The sequence below is a fragment of the Danaus plexippus genome, chromosome 4 (assembly GCF_018135715.1).
Source record: "Danaus plexippus chromosome 4, MEX_DaPlex, whole genome shotgun sequence".
Taxonomy (NCBI): Eukaryota; Metazoa; Arthropoda; class Insecta; order Lepidoptera; family Nymphalidae; genus Danaus; species Danaus plexippus.
Genome location: NC_083538.1, coordinates 5101269 through 5123017, shown reverse-complemented (window position 1 = coordinate 5123017; position 21749 = coordinate 5101269). Strand labels below are relative to the sequence as shown.

The following is a 21749-nucleotide window of genomic DNA, read 5'->3' as shown; positions in this document are numbered from 1 at the left end:
AATTTTAAATTGTATCTATCCAAGCTAGAATAAGAATGGAATCTCTGTTTCAACATATTATGAAATTATTATTTGAGGAACATAATTATTTATTTATAATTTCACCTCCCTCGCTTGTACTTGTACCTATCCAGGTCAAGTTTACCTCCAGACGAGACCTTTATTATCATAAATCGACGGAATCATGTCAATTGAATAAAATTGCTAATGGAATTATATTATAATAAAAAATCGATATTGGAGTTGAATAATTGATCACTAATAAATGATTACTTGTTTAATGAATCAATCGTTTAATAACACGACTTGACATATAATCAGAATCACAAATTATTTGTTACAAAAATACTTATACAACAATATATAATTAATCGTCATAGCTTTTTGGAAAGGTAAGTAAAGAAAAATATTAAGTTATTACTTTTCTATTTCCTCTTGCATGAATATTAGCATGAAAAGATAAGAAAATGAAACCAACGTTCGTTTCATACGGAAAAATCCGTCTTTCTTTTAATATATCAAACATTTTAACACCATCGATATGGGAAACTTCCTACTTAGAGCCGGAAAAGATAAACAACTGGATGTGGCTTATTTAAATTGGTATGTTTGACATATTATTTATAATTAACGAAGACATTAGAAAATTCCCACACAAATATCAGGAGATATTGAATGATACTTTTTTTATTTTTACATTTTCTTAACGTTTCTCTTTTTGATAAGAATCAATATGAACCATTGCAATAATTAATATTTCTTGCAATCATTTTTAATTAATTTACTAAAGAGACTTTCATGTAAACGAAATGTTCAAAGTCCCAAATAAATCACAATAATCCTGAAATTCCTTGCTTTATTACGCTGCAAAAGCCTTACAAACATAATACATAATTTACGTTTCTTCAAAGCTTAATAAGAGAAAATATTTTTATCACAAAAGTAGCGAAGCGCTCCGCTTATGGCGATGTTGAATTAAACACTAATTCCAGCACTCGCAAGTAAAGCGGATTATGAGAAACAGCGACACAGTGCGGTAAACCTCTCGGAGATTCGCATATCAACCAGCCAGATGGAGCCTTACCTGCACTATATATAGAGCTGGTGTTTTTATAAATCAAGACAAAGATTTTAAGTTCTTTAATTTTAAGATTTTTTGGGATATTTAATGTCACATAGATATACGACTATTTTTTTTACAAAATTTGAATACAAAAACACTCTAGAATTCGAATGTTAATTTACTTAATAGTGTGAAATTTTTATTACTTTTTAATATCAATCTAATAGCGATACAAATATTATGTATTTTAATTTGGCTTAAAGTATCAAATGTCAATTTAAGAAAAAAATATATAATAAAAAAAAATTACAAAATATATATATTACTGAGGTAAAACGTACGCCTTAAAATGTCGGCTACGTAAAACGAATGGGCATAAATATATGTACATATGCATATTCATTATTAACAATTAGTTAATGACAAAATTTTATTTAAAATATGGTAAATAAATGAAAGCGAAGATTTTAAAAGTAACATTATTAACAAAATGTTACTAGTACATAAAAAAAGGCCTAAAAGGTTGCAAAAATGTTCAAAGCGCTTTTTTAATGCATTAACAAAAATTACACGAAGGTAATCGGATGACCTTCTATTTAAATGTTATAGAAAACAATAAAGATATTTTACTTATTAAGTTATAAAAAAAACGACAGTCCTAAAAGAAAGGTTTTTTGCCAAGAAAAATCTTTTGATATTGTAATTTTGATATTGTCATAAAATAAGTGGTTTCTCCTTTATTCGAATCCTTACAATACTCTAAATATAAAAGTCAGTTTATCTCTTTACTTCTGCAACTGACTGTTTCAACTTTTGGTATCCATAAAGTCAAGAAAAAACATTCCGTAAGAAACAATTAACGACATGCTTAAAGCGTAATATCTTATATTTTCCAGTTTCAGCATTTTTGACAATAAAACTGTTGTACCCTGACTACTCTTTGCATTAAGCTTCTATACAACTAATGAATGGTCACTGCATGATAACTAGAAGCTACTAGTAGATACAAGTTAGCTAATAAAAAAATCTTTATAACAAAGAGCGTCATTTGAAGGTTGTAGTTTCAATCCAGCTTGTATTGATAATTTTTATATTCTATATTTCCTATCCTAATTTTGAATACAAGGTTCTTGAAATCATACGTGAAGCGGTTAGTCTTTCGGTAGCCAGAGAGCTAAAAGAAATAACCTCAAACCAGCGATAAATAGATTTTGTGAAAGAAGGCACTAGAGCTATAAAATCAAATGTCAAGCCTTACTCCACCCCTAAAGCGGATCCGAATAGAACTATTGTGATGGATACGTATGAGAAACAATACAAAATCCCAGAGGATACTTATGCATCGGCGTCAAGACCGAATTCTATATTCGCGAATTTTAAAGCGGGTTGTGTTAATGGAGCTTACGGTTCCTTGGGAAATCAACGTCACCAAAGACCATGCCATCAATAAGTATTACCAACTCACTAGGAACAGGTTCGTCGAAAATTTGTGCAAGGAAGAAGTGAGAGTAAAAGGTATAATAACTAAATGTATCTAGAACCTACTGAAAGACTTGGGCTTGTCCAGAACCAACACCCATTCACTATAGAACGTATTTCAATGGCAGCCCTAGTAGGTTCGTTTCAAATTTTGTTAGGTAAGGAGAAGAACTTGGACGGTTGAGATTAGCATTTGATAGGCGCTCTTTAGATAGGGGCCCCTTAAACCTAAACCTGGGTCGCAAGTCCCAGGGACAGTTATAGCTCTTCTCCCTGCAACGCGATAGACCCGGCACCGGCACGGTGAAACCATGGAATGCTGAGAAGTTTCGTCTCGACATTGTTTCAATTTTTAAAAAATAGTCTTGAATTTTCAAAAGAGCCATTGATTTAATTCTGTTATCGTGGTATATTTTTTTTATAGAAACAAAATATTTTATGTATTAGTTTAGTTATTTCACTCCAATAAATCTTCACTTACTTTGCCAAATGCGACGATTCTATAAATAAAATGCTATACAAGGTTTTGATTTCCCATCAAAGATCGCGAAGTCATAGAAATGCGGGGGTAGATTTTATTTGTGATTTAATATTCCATACATATCGTGAAGGGTATCGGTAGAAGGACAGTACACATAGGGCGAGACGTACTTCAAAGAAGTCCACAAAATTACTCTGATAGATTTAAATTTAGGTTATTTATGTATATATATTAGAACAGATATGATGAGCAATTAAGATTTATAAGATTTAAAGTCCATTTAGTATTTTTAGTATTATAATTTTATATGAATCTAAGCTTGGTGTTAATTAAAAATCTCGATCTATGACCGCCTTTATAACTTCCTGGAATTTATAGATAGAAGTACTAAATTTATTTACGTATGAATTATAATTTAAGGTACCAACAGCAAATTTATTTTGTTTTTTTTTTTCAGTGAAATGGTGAGTGTAATGTAATTTAAAAAATTACATTAAAAACTGACTTTCCCCTAAATATATATTATAATAGAACAGTTATTTTTTTATAAGTTTTATTGTAAATGGTTCAACTAATTTATGTAGTTTATTGATTTTTATGTCTATGTATATTAATATAATTTTTTACGTTTACTCAGGTAACTCATCAACTTAGTAACTGATTTCACCATGTTATTAAAAAAGACTGTTCACATATCAATTACAGGTTTTGTTCAGCAACCATCATTTACACTATCGATATATATTTTTTCACAAAATTTTAATATTTTCCTGTTGTTCTGATTTTTCAGTCAGATTTTCTGTTTGAAATATTAAGCCGAAGGTTTTATTCATACAACATTGTGTAGAAATAAAAAGGTTCCAATTAAATAAATAAAATATATTTGTGAGTTCTTTTGTATTTCAATGAGCAATTTCCACGTTATTGAAGGTATTTAAATTGGTTTTTCAGAATTTCAGCCAAAATATTTTAAGAACTGTTCGGGATCTAAAAGTTAATGCTTTTGAGTTGATATCGAATTGCCCTCTGGCGGCTATTAATTAAAGTCTGTGATGTTTCAGCCTTTCTTAGGATTCGTGGTAATAAATTTTTAGAATAATTTTATCAGACCGTGTCTTATATTATATACAAACACTATGCACAAATCACGTCCATGATCAGATATAGTTTAATTAATAATATTCATTGTTACAAAGTTCAAATGCCGTTTAATAAAGTCAAAATTCAAAACTTTAATATAACATATCTTTTACTAGAACGATGTTTCTATATTAAACAATTCACAAGTGACCATTTAAAACAATAATAAACAAAAAAACTTGCAAACAGGAATAAAAATTGAAAGAACTCCAACAAATAATCAGAATCATAGTTCATTTTTCGTTATTTTATCACGTCCCCAGTGCTCTTTGTTCCAATCAATAGCATTGTTAACTAAAGTAATTAACGCTAGGTACCAGAGGTCGTCCAAACATTTAGATTCATTGTCATCCACTTAGATCAACTTTACCGTAACGATGTTCGTCATTATAAATTTCAGAGTCCTCCGGTGTTATCGAAATTGGATTTTGTTTTATACAAAGTTTCTTATTAATTTCGTTTTTTACTGTCTGCGACGAAGCAAGGAACCATTGTATGTATGTCTGTGTACGGATGCAACAATCACATATAATTTTATTATGAAACCGAAAGGATATAAAACAAGTGGCTTATGATTTGTTATCAAAAACAATAATACTTTGGTGTTTAAAAATAGGTTGCAATTTAAAAAGCTATAAATAAAAATATAATGAATAAATAAAAATATAATGAATAAAGGATTAAAATGAAAAAACAGTTTGAGTCCTAGGTTCACGGCAATAAAGAAAGCAAAACATACCTCAGACAGGTTCGTATATTTAATCTTCCTTCATTGTTTTCGCGTTGCTATAAGCAATCACGTTTAAATTTTTAAATATTTCTGTATGTTCAATATAAAAATTTTAATAATTTTGTAACCTAACTTTTTAACCCAACTTATATAGATACAGTTTCATGAAGTTCCTCTATTATGTCTACCATTTACAATCATTGTTGATTAGTCAATTGTTGATTAGTCAATTTTTATGGCTTATTGTTTTATACGCTCCGTCTTAAATATTATGATTTTGCAGTATTCGAAGACTTAAATGATAAATAAGATAATAATTTACATAGATTTTTTTTACGTAAGAAAAAGTTAACAAGACGAAATATTACATTTGAGTCATTACTATTGCTGGTAGTTATTTTCAAATATTTCCATTCATAATCACATCTATTTATTATTAATTTTTGTTATGGCCTATAGTATGAAAATTTATAATAAAATAACGCAATTACTTTAATGAATTTTATACAGTAATTAATAGTGTTTACACACAAAAAAAAAGGTACAACATTACATGTACATTACGTAGAAATGAAAATTTATTTTAATTTTTATGGGAATTATTATTTTATTGACAAAGTTTGAAAGAAAATCAGGCATTTTGCTATAAAAAAAATTTGCCAATAAATCTTTTGGGTTAAAATTATCAAAATTTATAGTCAGTCGTTTATTTTTTCACCAGTTTACTATTTTATATCTCTTTTTTAAACCATTTAAATCATAGACTCGAATATAAAAACTACTACAACGCATTATTCCGGAAGTTTTAAAAACCCTGCTGATGTAGATTTTTTTTTCATATTTAAATTGAAGCGCAACATTGCTTTAATGTTAAAACTTAATGAAAGATAAGTTTCTATTATGTTCTAAATTTTGTCATTCATCTGTGGGACGACGTGTACAATACATTCGACCACTTTCACGCTAGTTATAAGATTATTCTGGCAATATGTTGATTGTCTTTTTTAAAATGTTTTACCATAGCTTACCTGTCATCGTACACGAATCCGGCATCTAAAGTGCTGTAGTACAGTAGGAGAGCCAACAGCGAGCTCGCCGCCGTCACCCATTGATCCATTGTGACAACGCTACATCGATGTTTCGACTCCTCCCTGTAATAAACTAAACCTTAATATTTTTTACTCCGGACACTTCCCATTACAAAAGTTCAGAAAACGGACATGTCTTTCTACTTCTTGGAAATTCAACTTCGATGTTTTAATACGTATGATATTTTTAATTAATTAAACATAATATATAAAACCATTAGGCAATCTACGAGTAACATTTACATGTTTCTCAATACGAATATATCATAGAGATTTAATGTATACTTTAATGACATCTTTAAAATAAACCGAAGATTTAACATGTAAAAAATATTTACTTTCCATTGAACCGTTCAAAGTATAAGCCTTAATCTTCATCCTTCAAAGCTGAAGCTTATTATTTTCTACAAAAAATAAATAACGGATCAACTTAAGAGCAATCCAAGACGATGTTTATTTTATTGGGTCAGATTATTGCAATGTACACAATCTATGAAATGCTGGAATAATACAAATGGAATAAGGAAAGTGTTTTATTGGAAATGAAATTGTAAATAATGTTCTAGGAAATATTTTTTAACATTTTAATAACAAGTACGTTAAGGGACTTAAAAATATAAAACTGACATTATTATTAGAAAACCATAATAAGACTAACTTGTTATACCACACTCAAAATCGACGGAGACAAATATCAATTAATATTTTATGAAACAATTTGCGAAAGGACGAAAGAAAATATAAAATTTATTTCCTTTCATTCTTCGTAAATAAGTGATTCTAAAGAACGCATTTCGAACATTTTTCACGTCGTCACATTAAGCAGATTTACGTTCAAAGTCGACTTCATTACTTTAAAGGTTTTTTCAATTTTTCAGATTGTATTAAATAATGAATGCGGTTTAAAGCTAGCTATGGGATCTTATTTGAACATTTTTCACGATGTCATGTCTGTCTTCCGTCTCCGGTCTCTCCGTAGTGGAACAAAAGTTATCACGTTAACAAGATTTATGTTCCGACTGCATCCTGTTTGGTTCTGCGTCGATCACTTTAAATATATAATGCATTTGACTTAAAACGGCCGTCGCTAGTTTTAAAGAATCGACTAAGCATTCTTTATATACCATTTATAATTTCACTATTATAAGAGCAACTTTATATAATTTAAGTAAGAAATAGGTCTTGTGCAAATTCTTAGAATACTATAAACTATGATGAAATGGTAATAAAAGAAACATTTCTGTCATTCAAGCAAATTAAAACTCTGTCTTTCTTTCAAATTTAACTTATTTTAATTAAGATCTGTATATTTCCAAACGTTTCTTATCTCCAATTTGATCTTGTCTGTTCTCAATTATGTTATCATCAGATGTACAGATAAAACTTATATCATACGATGACACATATTATTGTAAAAATAAATCACCGACGATATTGTTTCGCGAGGAAGCTAATCTGAACTAACGAGTAATATCTTCCTTACATTTGTTATGGCAGAATAAACCAATCGACCAGAGCAAATAAAGCGAAGTTTCTGAAGCGAAAATAGACAAAGAATCAGATACAGGTAAATAATCCCGCATGAGTTGGGCAGAGGAAGCATTTTCACGATTATATCCAAGGTTGGCTACGAGCGAGCGAGTCGAGCCAAAACTGACATGTTTACTCAAAGCGGAGCACAAGTATGGAGTGCCTTAATAATATTAAAAGGAAACTTACGTTTTAGTCGAGAGACGATAAACGTCACATTCATTGCTGTTATTGCACTTTGAGTGTCTATTTCTATAATTGATTTATAGTTTTAATTTTATATGGAAATAACCCAAATTTAGCGTTAAAAGGAGGGACTAACGGTTGATATTCAAACAGCAATTAAGATGTTTAATACTTCTACTGTTTTTAAGAAATGTTAGTGAATATGACAAATATAGTTAGATAGAAATATAGAAGAGTTAGTTATTGGTTTTCTAACTCCATAGATAAATATATAGAGTTAGAAAACCAATAACTGATTAAGGAGTTCATGAACTAAATTTATTATTTAAATTAAAAGATTGGAGTCACATCAAAATATTCTCTTTTAAATAAAATTAAAACCGTATTTTTAAAAACTTTAATATAAGTATTAAATACTTTAATTTTCATTAAATCTTATTTCACTCTTAATTTGTAAGAAAATACTTATCATATTTCTTACATAGAGAAGTGGCGCGTAAAATCACATATCACAAATACTTTTATGCCGCGACTCTTTCACACAAGATTAACGCTCAATTCTTAGGTAAACGGCATTTCGAAGGCCATAAATTTCTATGGCTCGTTACTCCCGCGAGAACGCAGAAATTTATCGGAAATTAGTTCGAGAAACTCAAACCGAGTGCGAGATAAGGATTAGATGCGGTCAGGAGCATGCATTCTCTCCACAATTCACTTGGCTATATACTTCATTTCTTTATTATTTTCTAAATATATTTGAAATAGTGGCAAGAGATTTAAAGAGAAGAGCTGTTCCAGCTCAAAGGCGTGCCGTGCAAATTATAATGTATAAACGTAATGTTGTCTAAATTAAAAACATTTCAATGCTCTCACGTTATCAAAGTGGTTATGAAACATTACTTTATTATATATTAAAAAAAAAAACGATATTAAAGTCTCACTAGTAAGTGAAGTATATTCTATTAAGGTTCTCTTATATTTTAATAAAAAGGTTATGAATAACAAATCACTTTGACGGAAACCTATCATTTTATAACAAAATAACAAAGGGATAAAAGTCCTTACACTAGTTTTCTAATAACATTGTAAACCTTCACCCATTACTTACTATTAATTGAGAATATTATTCCTAAAAATATGTGAGTTCCATTTAATTAGAATAATTGTATAATAATTAAGAAATAACGATTAATACTAATAATTAAGACGTAATATTTATATAATTCAATTTCCATAATTTCGTACACAACGAAATTATTGACAGTATTAAATTCATACTCATAATAAATTCTTTAAGCTTTATATAATTTCTATTCGATGTTCTGTAACGTACATTTATGCAGATTATTTCAATCCTCCATCAAACACATTGAATCACACGCCAAAAACGCCAACGTGCAAATGAGAGCTTATACCAATATTGGCTATTAGCACTACTATACGAACGAAATTGAAATATGAAATAATTTATGAATGCTGTGACGAATTTTGCAAAATTTTATGCTATTTTAATGGATTTTTTTTTTATAAAAATAGATTTTTAAAGACCAGTACTTCAACAACTGACATATAATGTTTTTATAACGGAATTTCGTGTTCATTTTAAGTTTTGAAAGGAACTCTTTTAAAACCTTCATCGTAATATTTTTGCGCAAAAATTTACAACCCCCGTAAAAATCTTATCAGACGCCGATAAAAGGCTACAGAGGTCCGACGTTTTATTTCTCGATATTACCATTCGATTTTGCAATCACACTTATACAGAATAAAAATGTAACAAATTTGTTTACAGTAAAAAGAATCTGTAATAACGTCATTAGTATGCCATCTATCCACACGCTATTCCACGTGCCGGTCGTTAAATAAAACGTTCAATATCATTGGAGCCGTAAACTGGGGATGAGATCGCAGATGGGGTGACAACAGTTCTTATATTTTCCAACATTGTTCAGAACCACATATCTGCCTTTTAATAAGTTGTATCCAGGTAAACTTTAAGTTACAATATGCTAAGACTGCTACGAGTGCTACGTGTGCTACGAAACGTTAGACATAAATTTCACCGACGTGATTTTATTTGTCTACGAATTTCCGTTCAAATAAATAGGCAAGAAAGTTTATTGTTTGCTAATACAACCTCCATAAATATCTTATTAAAAAGAATAATAATTTCTAACATTTATTAGATCCGTTCTAAATTCATTCTCTCATAGTTTTATTATTTAATTTTAACATTGAACAATATTTGTAAGATGTGGAAAGAAAGCATTGCTATTTTTTTGTAATAAAGGAAACTGTTTAATAGTAATCAGGATTTATGCGTTAGGGATTGTGGGCTGACGGGTCCAAAACATTACGTTTTATATTACATCCGCTCCAAATATACTACGACCCCAGAGACCCTAACTGTCAACAATTTACCGGGCAAGCAAAATAAATGTATCGTTATCTGAATAAAATCTTAGATGATTACCTTCCAGCCTTATTATCCACCCTTTGTTCACTCCATTTGAGAATTTATTTTATTTCTACACTTTATTAGTGTCCCAAAATCTAAATCTTGATAAATTTCAAAACTGTCCGTAAAAGTCAGTGCGTTCATCTAATAATTATTTTCGAACGGATATAAGTAACATTCACATTCGCACGTGTCATTTAATCGGGCTTAATGATACGATCACTACAATGGTAAACGCGAACTAGGTGACGTGTGTCACGCGAGCCCATATTCAAGTGGTCTCGGCGGTGGCTGTTCACCGACTGACGTTGGTGTACACGACACATCTGCATTTAAGAAGCCGCTATCGTTATGCGACTAATCGATTGGTCGGAGCGAGTACAACTGTCTCCTATCCCGCTCCCCTCCTTCTTCCTCCTAGCTGGCGCATGCGCAGTAAATAAAATTTTCTTTTCAAAGTGCCAGGAAGTAAATAAACTCGAATGAATTGTTTGGAAAAGGATAGCGAGTTGTTTTTAAATGTAATTAATCTATTATACGTTCATGTCACTCTTTAAACTTGACAATGATTGAGTGCTGCAAACTGTGGTATTTTTTTTAGCAAAAAATGTTGTCTTAGATAATGTGGAGGGCCGATGAAACGTCACTTGTTGCGCGGCGACTTTGTTCAAACGATGAAAAGCCACGCACGTCGCTACACGCCATTACCATTTGTTATTTAGATGATAACAATTATCAATGTTTTTTTTTGTATTTATTAATTTGATCTCTATCACTTAAATAAATATATTTGTTCGTTGTTATTTAAATGACAGCTAGATCTAGGAGATTTATAAATTAATGTAAAATTTCGGACCTCGCTCTAAAATTTATCAAATGCAGAAAGCATTGATATTCAATTTACTTACAAAAAGGTGAAAGGCATAAAGGAAGATGCCAAGCTAGAAAGAAGCTTGAATATTTTCAGTTGAGTGCTTACAAATATTCTTATAACTTGAAAGCCGCTCGACTTAAAATCACCTGACCTAAGGAAAATCTTCACCTTGGTCTTTTAAACACGATTCTAAAGTTTTTTGAAATATATAAAAATGTAATTGTCTTTTATTTAAATAGGTAGATAAAGGCCAAATTATTTAACCATGATAAAAAAATATATGGAGACTATATGTTTTCCTAGGAATCAATCTGGCTTCCTTTTTTAATTATTCTTTAAAAAACGTTGAAAATATTAAAAAAAAAAACGTAGTATATATTCTTGTTATAAGAATAAAATCCATCGAACTGATAACGAGGGTCATTGGAAAATGGTTTCTGTATTTTATAATATGCCTCGGGATACAAATGAAAATGTACCTTACTCTTATAGGAATTGATATCCTCTGGCTCTACGAGGAACTTTTAATTACTGAGAATATTAATAGCGACAAGAAAAGAAAATAACCCGAAGATATAATGCGAAGATACAATACCGCTTTTTTTTATTTTTCCTCGACGATGAAAGCTTTTATTTGATTTTATAATGTTCTGTAGTCAACTAATTGCGGAATGCGAAGAAATATATACATTAGTGGAGTAACACAAATTACTATCGAAATTAACCTGTTCTTTTGATTCTTTTATAAAAATTAAATATATACATATATATATATATATTTAATTTTTATTTTTATAAAATTAAATATATACATATATATATATATATATATATATATATATATATTTAATTTTTATTAAAATAGAAAAGCAATGAATTTTATTTTTTCTTAAGAATAATTAAACCTTTGTTAAAGGGATTTAAAGTAGATCTCACGTACTTAAGGCCTGAATATACCAAAAATTTATTGTAAAACAAAATAATATTTCTTTCTATAGTCTAGACGACAGGTGCATGTAGTTCCAAACAAACTCCCCGCAGTGTTTCGATAAAGTTTTATTAAAAAGTAGTTAAGAGAGGCAGAATTCATAACTTTAACTTTTTCATTACAGTTACAAAATGTTTTGCGTAATATTCATTGGCAAGTTTCATATTTTGCATCTTTATTGCTACTATTTAATACAAACACAAAATTAACATTTTCCTTTACGATTTTAATAATCTCATCGCTATCTTGAAAATTTGTTTTATTATAAAATTTGAATTCTTTCAAATGTACGATAACTTTTTGACTGTGCGTTATGCTCTTTACTATTAAAAATGTCAAAATCCCTCACTATTTACTGGTCACGCACTTGAAAGTATTAAAAATTATAAACTCTGAGGACGAATTCAACCTGGTTATTAATTTTATCGATAAAGCGACATCTAGTTTTTTGAAAACACATTGTATATGTACATGCGTATATTATGTACAATTTCCTGTATTTACATGTATCTATACTGTTATATTATCTTCTTAAACTTATAACATATCTCCTTTATCGAATGTCAATGCTCTTCACAGATATGACTACTATTAGTGTTTTACAATGCCAAAAAGTACAAACACTGAAATAAACATACAATCTCACGTATCCAAAGTCTGAGATATAATTATAAATAATTACGAGGTTAGATTTTTTTATTCCAGTTATTCACCTTTTAAAATATATAAATTTATTGTTAAATTTCAATTAAAAGATAGTGTTCTAAGTCAAAAGATAATTTCAAAACAAACAAAATTCCAATATTTAAAAACAAAATTAAGCCGTGAATTTAGATTTAAGTGAAGCTCATCTTTTGCTTTTTAAATTTTATGCCATTTGTACATAAAATTAAAAATAAACAATTGTACTATAGAGATCTAAAAACTATTATTGGACAATACTATATACGCGCTTTCTACGAATTCATTCTGAATAGTCTATGTTATTCTCATGTTTGAGTTAAATCGATAAAAGTTGCACAAAAATCTGCTCATTAATGATATTACATCCGAAAAACTAACATCACTCCATCCATCCATCAACATTAAGTTTTACTTTCATAATTTAGAGCTGTGTTCTTAGTGTTAAGTAAATGAAAGAACTTATTTAATTGTTACAACATTTATTCTTTAAAATAATACATATTACTTTTACATTCATATCTTTTTATAAACAAACAAAATCTCGACACAATGAAGTTGTTTATGGAATTCATTATGATATTCTATGGAATCCTAAAAACTATCTCCAACGTCTGGGTTCAACAATACAGAAGCATTTAATTAATAGAAACGGAACTATTGCTCCATGTATTTGATTGGGACATACGAACATGATAACAATATGTCTCTTTATATATTTCTGGTTAGTATGTACATTGCAATTTAGTTTAACAAAATTTTGGTCTCAACTTATTTTTGTGTAATATTTGATACATTTATGAAAGCAGTTCTTTAAAAAATGTTATAAAAACAGGTTTCTTGGTATTTACTTATTTTCATATACGTCAAATTTGCAAATAAAACTTACGTTATAATATTCTGTACACATTTACACTTAGACTAGTGAAGAGGTTAGTATTCGGATTTAAAAATATGAGTTCGTCGTAGCAGACAAAAATTTCTATGAAATTGACCGCCGAGCACTCCAGTTGTTTGAATGAAGCTTGAAACTTGACGTTTGCAATTCGGTTGAGCTGTGTGTCCCAACAGAGGGGTGCTTCTGGCGAGCTCTTAACATTTAGCTGGGAGCTGTATCAAACGACGCGGAAATTCCCACTTACTCTCTGATTGCCACACTACGGGGTTAATGACATTGTTGATACGGTAGGCCGAATACATTTTATTTTGTGCGCTAACGGTTCACCACTTAAACTCGAGAGGAATATATTTCAGCTTTTCATATAATTATATTAAGTCTATAAACGTTATAAGTATTACTTCAACAATTTCAAATATTTTAAATGACTAATAAAATTTACTGGCCACTTAAAAATATTAGTTTATAAAAATTCTGAGCATTTGTACTTATTGTTTCTATTTTTATAGTATATGAGAAATATTTATTTTTATTTCATATTTCGTGATCGTTTGTTGACCCAAATCCAAATAAAAAAATCAATGAGCCGAAGACGCTAGCGAGCGTCATTTAGTATTTCTTTAATCAGAGGCTGTATTATTTTTTGGATCTAATATTTGGTTTAAATATTTACAATATGTTAATTTGTACTGTTATCTTAAGCATATTTTTAATCTTCTACATATAATTGACATATTTGAGACAATATACAAAAATATAGAAACAAATAGGTTACAAAGGCGGCATTATAACTGAAAGTGATCTCTTACAGGCAAACCTTAAGATTAGAGAAAAACGTATTTATTGTAAAATAAGAAAAGTATTGACTAGATTAACATTATTTATTAAAATATAATAATATATACATTTTAAAACATAATATTTATGACGACGACAGATGATTTTTGAAGCCAGCTTTGCATATCCCATTTATTTGAGTCTTTATTAATGGTTTGACCAGATAGATGGTAAAAGAATAACTGTAGTATCTAGGGCAATTTAACGGTACTTCGAAGAAATTATAATTTTTAGAACCAAGGTTCAAAGTTAGGACGTAATTAGAACCAAAAATATAAAAGCGTTCTTTTTGATAGTCATGAGTGTTGTCTTAAAAAAGAACTTTATAAATAAAGGTAATGGCATAAAAATTTTGGAATTGTATATCGTAAACCTTCCTAAATGTGGCCTGAATTCTGTAATATAGTTAAACTTCCAACTTACTTACTACTAAGTCTATTCTTAACCATACGCACACATTTTACAATCGTTCAAGATTGCATAGCATCTGTTGTGATAGGTGCAAACAAGTGTCTGCATAATAAAGGATTGAGAAGAGTAAAGAGTTCATAAGTCTTATTTTATTTTTTACCGATAACAATTATTTGCACTTCCTTAACCTTCCGTGTTAAACACCTTCCACTTCAGTTAATTTATTTGGGTTTCCCAGTCGAGGATACTTTTCATCCTGATATAAATATTATTGACATAACCACAAAATTTTAAGAATATATCAAAAAGAAGTTAAGAGTAGTTTGTTTTTAATATTTAGGATGGATTGGTAAAGATTTTTTATTGTGACTTGTATGTGTCTGTATAAAGTCCACATGATTTAGAACAATCACTTATGACTTACTGAAATAAAATGAAATTGAAACGCTCAATTATCATTGGAGTGACATTGTGCTTAAACACACTTAAAATTTATGGGCATATGTAAAGTAAGGTACTGTTCTCTACCTTAAGTAAAACATTTATCAAACGTAGAGTATAGTATTGAATCCTAGCCTAAGAAATATCAGCATTTAGATTAGAGCTTGTGGAATTTTTGTCTTCATCTTGTATGCGTTATTCTTAATGTTGTAAATATGAACCCAACTAGTCAGTGGTATCGGAATAAATATTTAAAAACTTCAAACCAGCTTAAAGAATGTCTATGTCGAATAATTTATAAAGAGGACAAGATCTTATTCTTGGTAATGATCTAAATAAATTGTTTATGAACAATACTTTAAAGGACCTGTGAAAGAAAAGGACAAATAGATATAGGTTAATATTATGCTGCAGATGTGAGGTAAGAAATTTTAGGTAAAGGAATTATTAAAACTGGACGCTATATTTTATTAAAAGTATATATGGAACAGGAAATTGTGAGAAAGTATGGGAAAACCAGTATGTCTTACTGGTATGAGTATGTTATGGTTGACGAAGCCAGCCTCAAGTGTATCAGATTTGAAAGGAAGTATGTATCTCGTTTTTTATATTCTTTGTGAAGATAGGAATAACATTTTTTTAATGGAAAACGGCATAAGTCGACTAACAACTATTTTAGATTAGGCTTTTTCCGTTTCAATTTTACAGGGCTTTTAAAAAATTTCCAAATATTTGTATTATTTTTGAATCAATGATATAGATGCAGTCAATTTATTCTGCTTTTTAACGAAATCCACCGATTTGATATCAAGCCCACATAATGTAGAAATTCATCCATTGAGTGACATTGTGTGACATTCAAATCCCTTTTGTACCAATTGATCCTTTCTAAATCCTTACAGCTTGACAACAAACCTGCAGCTACAAGAACAGGTGTTCACGGCCAGCAGTGGTCACTTGTCATACAATGGTTAATCGGCTCCAAACATGATTAATGTGACACAAAAAAAAAAATTCAGCTAGTACTCTGATAAACATATTCTATAAAAGTCTCCTATTTTCCTTCAAATAATTCCTTTTCCTATTAATTAAATGTTATATATTTTCTTTCATTGAATTAAATACAAATTATAATATTTCATTTGTAGCATTCTATTAAATAACCTATTCTAAATTAATATCATAAATGTTCATGGATTAAAATGTAAATAGTAATAACAATAACATAAAGGGCATTTATACAAATATCAAATCTCGATCAAATTAGCAGCTTTCTATTATTCATGAAATTTTGCATAAATTTCTTGGATCCACCGCTCTAACCAAACAAACAGTTAAACAATAAAGGTATTCAAACACGACAAGCCATCCACAAAATTATTGTTTACTATAAGAGTCTGCGCACACTTTAGACAAGCTTGTCACTGCGTCTTTAGATCCAAAAAATAAATGTAAAACTAATAATAGTATATCATATACATATTTTAGAACTCACATTTAGGTTTGTGATTTAAAAAAATACATTTTCCTTAAAATATTGTATATTATTTTATTTGTTAATGTTTAATCATCATTATATTTTAATAAGAAAATTTTTTTATTGTTCAATATTCATCATGTAAGTCTTTCACTAATGTCTCAAAGGTGTACGTCCTCAATTCATAAGTCGTAAACTAAACACTACTTAAGCTGACAGTTGGTTGTCAACCAGATGCTTTAACTTGATTAATAGGCGATTTGGGAGCGGCTCATTAATACACAAGCCGATTCAAATTCCATAATGCGTTCATCATAATCAAAGAGTTTGACTATGACGTAATTGATTTAAACGTACTAATTATATTAGCGTTAACATTTGTTCATACAACAATTTTTGAAATTACCACATGGAAATGTGGTATACTATTAAATCCGAGATAATAAACTATCGTAATGACCGTGCGCGGTAATATTATGTGCTTTGTTTTTTTTTAGAATTGCCACTGACACATAAGTATTCATAGTTTTTGGGTTGGAGCAACGAATAATTATAGCATTGCAACCGTTAAGCTGTACGATTAACTTAAGTAGGATAAACTTAAGTTTTATGTAGGTTTTACACTACATTATAAATATGAAAGTGTGCATAGGATGGTATAATTGCACTTTTCTTTCTATGCAAAAAATACAGAACATGTTTTTATTAAATTTTAGGCTCTACTAATTCCTTTATATTAGACATATTATGTTGCATACAAAGTTATCAGCATGTGAACGCCTATCTGTTAATTATTAAGAAACATATTTATTACTTAAGTCACCGATTATCCCATGCATAAAATATATTTGTGTATGATAATTTTAACCATGATTAATATTATATGAGCTAATATGGTGATAAGAATGTCAATCAATATATATCTTAATGTATTTAATTTAAAGCGCTAAAGATTAATTCCGAATGACATAGATGCCAATGAATAGGAATGTCAAATGTCAAATTATCAATTTATAACTTAAACGGACGGAATTTTATTGGGTTTCTTACTATTACAATAACAGGAAAGTTTATTTATTTAGAGCTAAAAATTTTGTATTATGCCAAACAAGGACTAACTATATTATCGTCAACTAATTTATATATTCGTATATTTCAATACTAAATAAAAAAAAGTCGATAGTAAATTAATTAAAGTACGTAAAGGCAATAAACAGTAGAACAATATTGGAGAGAGGACGACACTAATGAAATGTAGCGAGCGGGCTTTTCTGACTAAATGTAGCGAAACAAACGCACACAGTAACAATTCGGAACAAAACATTGACACAGAAAACAAAGATTTCGGAATAAGATTTTTAAATAAGAATAAAACTTTTCATATGTTTTCTACCATTATAACAAATAAATTGTGTTACCAAAACGCATGCCCTCATCCGTTAGAATTGGACTTAATTGTTCTTAACATTGCATTTATTCGTCAGGAATTTTACTCCTAGCATAACTTTATATAAGAGTCACTTGATGGCTTGGACGTATTTTGCCAACGAGGAATTGTGCACACTCGGTGCTACACTCAAAGTTTTCATTGTTACATCTTAACTTATGCAATATAGCGTCTGCTTCTTTAATACTTTCCACAACGCTCGATTACGTTTAACGACGCGACTCAGATGAATTTTCTTATTTACTGTAAGCTGGCAGAAAATCGGCTCCAGCGAAATTCTTAGTCGCAGCGATTTCACGCAAGACATGCTTGATTGAACACATTTGAACCTTTATTAGATTCGTTACTTGATATGTTTTATTTTATTGCACAATATGTTAGATTATTTCCAACAAACAATTTGGCGCCACTCATAATGTATATTAAATTATCATAGCAGTGTAGTCAAAAAAGTTATACGACTCTTATTACTTATACTTAATTTAATGTGGGTGGCTGACTCTACCATACATTTTAATTAGCTAAATAAAGCACATTTATTTTACAAGAAAAAGCTTTCTCCAGTCTAGTTTAACGCGATTTTATCTATGAGTTACAAATAAATTCTTATGGTCGTTGGAAAAATATAAACCATCGTAAGAGATTTCAACGGAAAATTTAAAAATAATTTGTGTGTTTTAAATAATAACAACACCGTAAACGATGTGAACAAGATTTTATTAATTTAATATAATATGTAAGGACTATAGTCGAAAAAAAGGTATTTATGCAAATATATATTATTGATTAAAAGCGTGGACATACTTTTGGTGATCAAAATCTATTTCATTGTTTTGAAAGGGAGCACTAAAAAATAACAAAAAATCCATAACAATCAACAGATACTATACTATACTTAAAGTAACTTCCAGATGAATTATTCAATGGGCAAAAACCATTGCTTTTATACTTTTTTAATATGATTTTATCTCCCGAAAAATGAAAAAAGAATGAATATAAATAGACCCAGCGCTATATTTGAAAATTTAAAGCCGGACTCTTTCACAATATACATTCTTGACACGATACAATAAAGCCTTTTGTTCGCTATCGCCCAACATTTAATAACATGATATTGATGACGCAGTATCGACGCTCCCATATCAATAACCCATCGACAAAAAGACCACGCCATCATGCTGTAATTTAATTTCAGCCTAAACTAGGAGTGGTCATTACAGGGAGTCTATTACGTGTTGATATGACAGTTCGATTATAATAAATATAAACTATTTTAATACTTCATTTCATTATATTCATAAAATATTTTAATAATGTTTTTGAGATATGTGATTTTTATAAGATAAAATTATAAAATTATGACTTTATTTTTACTATTTAAAGATAATGAAATAATACAATTAATTTAATTTTCAACTTTAATCAAATTGTGAGCAACTACTATAAATTTTATATGTGACATGGATTTCAAATTTGATTCGTAGATAGGTCAACCACTCACAATATATTGGCTGTGGCACACTGTCTAGTAACAATTATTATTATTATTAATGATAGAGCAGTCTCACAAACTAGGTTATGGGGGCTTGACTAATTTCGTTTATTGTAAGGCTAAACCTAAATATCTTTAATATACGTCTCAAATATATTATGACAATTATAGATATATTAATTAAAAAGAGAAAAGATTTTAAAGTGTTACCTAACAAAAATAAAAAATGTTGTGTATATATACTTATGTACGAAAACATTACGAAAGCCCAGTAGGCCTGTATATTAAATGGATCAAATTGAACAGATGAGGGATCGTTACACAAATGACGTTATTCCAGATGAGAGGAAATATGAAATGACAAAAAGTAATGCTCCAGGCACCATGGTCGGGCAATATGCGGCGCCATATTGTGACGCTGAAATAACAAAAATTTGCTTTTTGTCAAGACGTCAAACGTACTGAGGGACACTTGCAGTACGCGGGAAAAGACCAATCAATGTCAATGTACTTTAATCATTTATCGCCACTTCAACTATGTAATTCGGTACTGGTTATTACAGTAAAAAGATTGTTAACTATTCAATATAATACGATAAATATTTCAACAAAGTATATGATGAAACAATTTTATAATAACGTTATATTATGCACAAAGATAGAAATTTTAATATTTCAACACGCTTAAACTGCTCAACGTTAATCTGGTATGCTTAGAAGCGTTCCCAAATAAGTCGATATTGTACCTTCAACAGAATACCGCAAATTCCCTAAATTAAACAGATAATTAATTTGGACTTTGTAAATATAATCGGATTATTAAGGTGTAAAAGATTAATCTCGTGTGGTAGTGAGATCTAATTAGTACCCGCTTAATTTTGTTACTAAATCTATTACAGGGGAGAATGAGATGACTTGGATGAAAATTTATCGAAATGTATGATTGGCAATAGCTCACCAACGTTTTGGTAGTCATTGGGAAATATTTCCAAAGAACAAAAATATACTTAACACCGATAAGAAGAACTTCCTCATATTTACCACCAAACCACGAACGAGTGCTGGTATGAATATAAACATTTTTATTGGCGTTGGTTGCAAATATCCGTAGTTCGCACTAACCCTTGAAAAAGATATGAGCAGTTTGGTGTAAATCCAACTTCCGGGCTTTCTGCCAACTCTATTCGCATTGCAGAAAGATGAGGGATCTATAAAAATTGTATTACATCGCTTTCAGAACGAGGTGTAGTAAATGCGTTCTATATTTTTATAATATTATGTTAAAATTGTTACCACAGAATGGATTTGTCTATATCAGTTCGTAATTATGTCGTGATATTTATCTGTAGTCTGAAATGTAATATAATAAATAAATAGACATCTTTATTATATTATTGTAAACTTTGTTAAAATTTGTTTTTGTAAGTCGCCTGTGCTGTGCTGTTGTTATCCTTGCTTTTTGAAAATACTTATAACGACCTCGCAATTTACTTTAAAAAATTACTGCTGTCAAATTGTTAAACTAAAAATTTAAAAAAGAACGAATTTTATACCATAATTATTTTAAAGTATAATATTTTTATAAACATACATGAAATAACATTTTATAAACAGAAGAGGGCATCAAAAAAATTCAATTTTTTTTTAAGCAACCGTTTAATCAATAAAAAATTACGAAGCAAATATTATGAACTTGTATAAAAGATTTTAATACTTAGAAATCCAAATAGAAACTAAGGAATTATGAATCCGTTTGAGGTTCATTATGTTACATACGTAAAATATGATAATGTATGTCTTCTATTACAAAACCTAAGAATAATTAAATTCTTTCTCGTAAAAAAAAATATTAATAAATTAAACGGTTAGTTATACCGGGTTGCTCATATTTCCTATTTATTTGTACGTGTAAAGCCTTTAAATGTATAAAATCTTCAGCACGAAGTTATAGTTTATTTCGAAGTTCTTCTAGACGAACCTCCTGTATTCAGTATCCCGCTACGAGTCTTAACTCAAATAACTGTGTTTCCCACAAAAGTTGTTCAACG

The 21749-nt window shown here is 29.4% G+C and overlaps 1 protein-coding gene across 1 annotated transcript in view; it reads right to left on the bottom strand.

Annotated features, from left to right (window-relative positions):
* Positions 1-10496, bottom strand: part of LOC116768383 (protein O-mannosyl-transferase TMTC2) — a 61976-nt gene extending 51480 nt beyond the window's left edge. The window contains exons 1-2 of the mRNA XM_032659089.2: positions 10171-10496; positions 5922-6044 (exon numbers count right to left, since the gene is read on the bottom strand). Coding sequence (XP_032514980.1) covers positions 5922-6010 — 89 coding nt within the window. The 5' untranslated portion in view covers positions 6011-6044; positions 10171-10496. The remainder of the gene's footprint in view (positions 1-5921; positions 6045-10170) is intronic.
* Positions 10497-21749: the final 11253 nt, after the last annotated feature.